At 48.5% G+C, this 5,759-nt stretch overlaps 1 protein-coding gene and 1 long non-coding RNA gene across 2 annotated transcripts in view; one reads left to right on the forward strand and one right to left on the reverse strand.

Annotated features, from left to right (window-relative positions):
- Nucleotides 1–835: 835 nt before the first annotated feature.
- On the reverse strand, nt 836–4,817 carry LOC105518951. The gene is made up of 3 exons (XR_001002902.1): nt 4,480–4,817; nt 2,064–2,174; nt 836–969 (listed from the first exon to the last, which is right to left on the reverse strand). It is a non-coding gene; the product is annotated as an uncharacterized LOC105518951 (long non-coding RNA).
- A 16-nt stretch (nt 4,818–4,833) lies between these two features.
- LOC105518962 overlaps nt 4,834–5,759 on the forward strand; it is a 5,904-nt gene continuing 4,978 nt past the window's right edge. The window contains exon 1 of the mRNA XM_011952126.1: nt 4,834–5,219. Within this exon, the coding sequence (XP_011807516.1) occupies nt 4,834–5,219 (386 nt within the window). The remainder of the gene's footprint in view (nt 5,220–5,759) is intronic.

Here is a 5,759-nt window from a genome sequence, read left to right on the forward strand (position 1 = left end):
AAAGCCTATTACTGATTTCTTCCCTGGCCATGTAGACAGTGAACCAAAGGCACTCATATCAAGTAAATGCCTTGGTCTCTGTGACCGAGGTGGCCAGTAGGCATTCCCAGGTGCAGGGAAGGTCCTGACACCAACATATGCACCTGGTCACCTGAGGAAAGAGAAAGGACTATCTAAGGGGATGGGGCTGAGCTGGGTGTGGAGTGGTCCTTATGGGTCTTGGTGAGCAGGACGGGGAGCAGCATGAGCCAGGCCTCAGGGCAGGACAACCAGGAGATGGCCTGGAAAAAGTGCTGAACCCACAAGGCTTCAAGGCTGTACAGAGAGGGAGGCGGGATAGGCTGGGAAGTCCCGAGGTCTGAAGATTGGCCCTGGCAGGCAGAAACTAGGTAAGACGGGCAGTTACCTGCATCCTGGGGGGCCAGATGCATCCTTAGCCCAGAGTAGGCACCAAGATTTCTGGCTCTGGGTGTGACCTCAGAGTGGGGAAAAGCCCCAACCCCCATCAGGACCACCTGCCCCCCAGAGTACTTCAGATGCTGAGCCCAAGCAGGGGCAGGAAGCTGGACTGATGCCTGGGGTATCCCAACAAAGTCCCTGCTTCCCCCAAGCTATGGGGCTAAAGGGGGATTACAGCCCAAACCCCATATGCTGGCTCTCAGACTAACACTGAGCCCTCAGTGCCCAAAGGGAGATTCAATCAGCACACTTTCCAGATGGGAAAATGACCTCAGAGAAGTGCAAGAGCCTTGCCCAATGCCCCAGACCAGGGCTCTAGGCCCAGAGTGTTCTTTTGTCACTGTGTCCAGAGGGCAGCAGCTGCTCTAATGTACCCACCTGAGCCTGGCAACTTTCTCCAACTTTGGAAGCCCAGTAGCATGGCCCATGTCCACAGATGCACCTGGCATGAGGCGCACCCAGAGGGACAGAGGCACATGAGTTTCACTTCCTCCACTGGATTGTGAGGGCCTCCAAGGAGACAAAGATCTGCTTGTGAAGGCAGCGGACAGTGAGCAACCTGGGGTGGTTTAACTCTAGATGGATCTGCAGTGCCTAGATGGGACCTGTCTCAGACAGAGCTCAGTTCTGCAGGTCACTTGAGGCATGGAAAGGTCACAGCTACCAAGTATAGGAGTTCAAAGCCAACAGCATAACTCCAAAGTCTCTGCCCTAGCCCCTGGACCACCTACCTCTCGGAGTCACCCTTGCAAGCTCATCAGATGCTCAGGCCAGCAGCACAGCTGGCCAGGGCCAGGGAAACTTGGGGAACCTCAGAGGACCCCTAGGTATTCCAAACTAATCCTGGCACCACTGCCCCTCACCATCCTTCTTCCTGCATTAACCTTACCCCTTACACAGAGCCTGGGCCACTTAACTTGGCATCAAACAGATGCCTCAATAAATCAGAGTCTGATCTTCTTAAAAAAAAAAAAAAAAGACTTAACAGATATACAGTTGCAAGTTAGAATACTAAAGAACATAAACATACAACAACTTAATGAACATATAAATTCAATATATAGCCAATCATTGTAACTATGACATAATAGAATATTAAAATACTATTTGCAAAATGTATACAAGCTTAATGATCTATTTATATCCAAAATATGAATCATCAACATAATTTGCCACTAATATCTCATTCAGTCCCTTCACAGGACACATGATCCACTAGGAGTTAACAGATTAGCAGCTGACAGGCTGTGACACACAGCAAAAACGAAAATGAAGAGATGATATTTTTTTTGTTTTGAAATAAAGAAAGTTTTAAAGCTAAGAGAAACCATTGAATTACTAAGTCATTAGCACTAATTTTGAGCCAACTAACTAATTAATGTGAGATGAAACAATATCCTATGCTTTGGTAAATTCAAACCATGTTTAAACAATGTCTATAATGCGACTTTCAAAAAGCTCCTGGCTTTACAAAGGTGAGATTATAATGTAGTAATACATGCTAAAGCATGTGCCCCTGCAGATGAGCATGTTGTAACTTTCATCAGCCACACTGAGAGTCCAGAAGATGAAGGAAAAGGTCGTGGATTTCACTGAGAACTTACCAGAGTTGAACTCCCTCACTTTCTGTTGCCCAACATTGGCAGGTTCTGGAACTGGTGGCTGTGGTGGCTCGTTGGTCTTTGGTCTCTTAGAAGATGGAGAATAATCATCATCTTGAAAAAGAAAATGGTCATTACTGAAGGAATCACCTTAGGTTACAGCCACCTCCTAGTCAATTCCCAACATTCAAAAGGTAAGTGGCTTTAAAACTATTTTGAGTATTAATAATTATTCCTGTATTATGATCATCAGCATACCTTTTTCTAGTTACATCTGAAATTTTATTTTTTTGGGATGTGCTCGAGTGACTACTGTTTTATCCTCTGTCTTGCTTCATTATTTTTTAGTTTGCTTCATTTGAATCATCATTACAAATCTCCCCTTGCCCTCAAATAATTCTGAAATTGCTGCCAAGAACTATATTCTGTTTTAAGGTTTTTCAGAAAAAACTTTCAACAAAGACAGCCACCTAAAGTTATACAAATACAGAAGAAAGGGGATATAATAAAGCTTAGATTGGAAAAAAGTTCAAGATTATACAAAATTCAAGCATACATAAACAAGGGAAGCTGGATAATTGTATGTTCAAATACTTTTAATAAGTGCAAAACATATATGCTTAAAGAAATAGGGCTGGCTGGGCGTGTTTGCTCATGCCTGTAATTCCAACACTTTGGAAGGCCAAGACAGGCAGATCACTTGAGGTCAGGAATTCAAGACCATCCTGGCCAACATGGTGAAACCTCATCTCTACTAAAAATACAAAAATTAGGCCGGGCGTGGTGGCTCACACCTGTAATTCTAGAACTCTGGGAAGCTGAGGTGGGCGGATCACCTGAGGTCGGGAGTTCAAGATCAGCCTGACTAACATGGAGAAATCCTGTCTCTATTAAAAATACAAAATTAGCCAGGTATGGTAGCACATGCATGTAATCCCAGCTACTCAGGAGACTGAGGCAGGAGAATCACTTGAACCCAGGAGGCAGAGGTTGCAGTAAGCTGAGATGATGACATTGTACGCTAGCCTGGGCAACAAGAGCAAACTCTGTCTCAAAAACAAAAACAAAAAAGTATTAGCCAGATGTGGTGGCACCTGTAATCCCAGCTATTCGGGCAGCTGAGGGAGGAGAATCGCTTGAACCCAGGAGATGGTAGTTACGGTGTGCTGAGATCATGCCACTTTACTCCAGCCTGGGTAACAGAACCAGACCCTGTCTCAAAAAAAATAGGGCTATATTATTTATGAAACAGAAACTGTTGACTCAGTCATCAGAAAGCCAAGGTCGCCAACATTAGACAAATTCGCTGGAGGACCTATGTATGTGCTTTGAAAGACAAAACGCTTTTGTAAAGAATACGGTATTTTAGAAAAACATAATCACATTAACAACTAATAACACTGTAAAATTAACTATCTAGAGACATAATCTCATTCTATTGCTTAGGATGGAGAGCAGTGGGATGATCAAAGCTCACTGCAGCCTTCAGCTCCTGGCCTCAAGTGATCCTCCTGCCTCAGCCTCTTAAGTAGTTTGGGCCACAGGTGGACACAGGTACACCTGACTCTTTTTTGCTTGTTTTGTAGAAGCAGGGTTTCACTACATTGCCTAGGCTGGTCTCAAGCTCTGGAGTCTCACTCTGTCGCCCAGACTGGGGTGCAGTGGGGCGATCTCGGCTCACTGCAACCTCCACCTCCTGGGTTCAAGCGATTCTCCTGTCTTAGCCTCCCGAGTAGCTGGGACTACAGGCATGCGCCATCATGCCCAGCTAATTTTGTATTTTTAGTAGAGATAGGGTTTCTCCATGTTGATCAGGCTGGTCTTGAACTAATCTCAGGTGATCCGCCCACCCCAGCTCCCCAAAGTGCTTTGATTACAAGTGTGAGCCACCACACCAGGCCTAATTTTTGTATTTTTTGTAGAGACTGGGTTTCACCAAGTTGGCAAGGATGGTCTCGAACTCCTGACCTCAGGTGATCCACCCGCCTCAGCCTCCCAAAGTGTTGGGATTACAGGCGTGAGCCACCACACTTTCTTATGTTATTAAATAGCCTACCCCAGGAGGGTGCGGTGGCTCACGCCTCTAATCCCAACAACTCTAAAGGCCAAGGTGAAAAGATTGCTTGAATCCAGGAGTTAGAGACCGGCCTGGGCAACATAGCAAGACCCCTATCTCTACCAAAACCACAAAAATTAGGCCAGGCGAGCATGGCGTCCGGCAAATTTTTGTATCTTTCGTAGAGATGGGGTTACGTCATGCTGCCCAGGCCCGTCTTGAACTTCTGAGCTCAAGCCTGCCTCGGCCTCCCAAAGTGCTGGAATAACAGGGCAAAGGCAGCCTCATGTTTTCTTTAAGCAGTCCCTCCCGGTTGTACACTTGGATAGTTTTTTCTTTTTTTTTTTTAAATACAGGGTTTACCTCAGTCTCGCAGGCAGGAGTGCTGTGGTGGGATCATAGCTCACTGGAGCTTTGAACGTTGGTGTTCAAGTAGCTGGGAGGCTGAGGTTGGACTACAGAGATGGGGTTGCACCATATTGCTAGGCTGCTCTTGGCCTGAAGGGATCCTCCCACTCCAGCCGCGCCCGGACATTCTTTTCTATTTTTGACTGACATAAATACTGTGCTGGGTGGGAGTTTATCAGCTACCCCTTTCCAGCCCGCAACACACAAGAACTAGCCGAGAGGTCGCCGTTACCAGGTTCCACTCTGAGAAGACTGCCCAGCTCCAGGAACTGTACCGCCAGTGACGTGGCAGAAGGCGCCCCCCCAAAGATGTCGCAAAGGCCCGCCCCTCACGCGGAGCCAATCGGAACTCGAGGCGGGGCTGCTGGGTCTTCCAGGAGCGCGCTTGCGCGCGACGGTGACTACGGGCGGCCGGCTGGTAGGTCATGTCCGCAGGCTTCAATCCAGCGGCCGCCACCCATAAGCTACCAGGAGAAGCTTTACCTCCACCTAGACTACTATACCTGCCTGACTTCCCGGCCTGCGGGGTCCGCGCAGCAAAGACTTGACGCTACTGGAACAGGCGCTGTGCACCTACCGGCTGGCGCCTGGTGGGTACCAGCGCAAGGTCGCCCAGAAGCTCCTCAGTGGCCGGCGCAAGTGCCAGCCAGCACCAGCTGCAGCCCCGGCGGCGAACTCGCCTCAGCTGAGCCTGGGTACGTGCACCCCCCAACACTTCCCCCAGCCAGGTTCCGGGAACCTCGGGAGCGTCCCCCACCGCCCGGTGCCACTGGTGCTGGGCAGGGAGGGTCGGCCCCCTCTGAGGCTGCCCCGCATCAGGGAGCTGCACCAGCTTGACCTCTGACTGCCGTTGCAATAGCATTAAAACCTTTGGAACTTTGTAGGTGGGTAGAAGGGGCTAGGAAATAAAGAAAACATCTTTTTAAAAATATATGTAAGAGATTGGCCGAGCGCAGTGGCTCACACCTGTAATCCCAGCACTTTGTGAGGCCGAGGTGGGTGGATCACGAGGTCAGGAGTTGAAGACCAGCCTGGCCAGCGTGGTGAAACCCCGCCTCTACTAAAAATACAAAAATTAGCTGGGCGTGGTGGCGGGCGCCTGTAATCCCAGCTACTCGGGAGGCTGAGGCAGGAGAATCACTTGAACCCAGGAGATGGTAGTTACGGTGTGCTGAGATCATGCCACTTTACTCCAGCCTGGGTAACAGAACCAGACCCTGTCTCAAAAAAAATAG

This window comes from Colobus angolensis, unplaced genomic scaffold (assembly GCF_000951035.1).
Source record: "Colobus angolensis palliatus isolate OR3802 unplaced genomic scaffold, Cang.pa_1.0 Scaffold333, whole genome shotgun sequence".
Lineage (NCBI taxonomy): Eukaryota > Metazoa > Chordata > Mammalia > Primates > Cercopithecidae > Colobus > Colobus angolensis.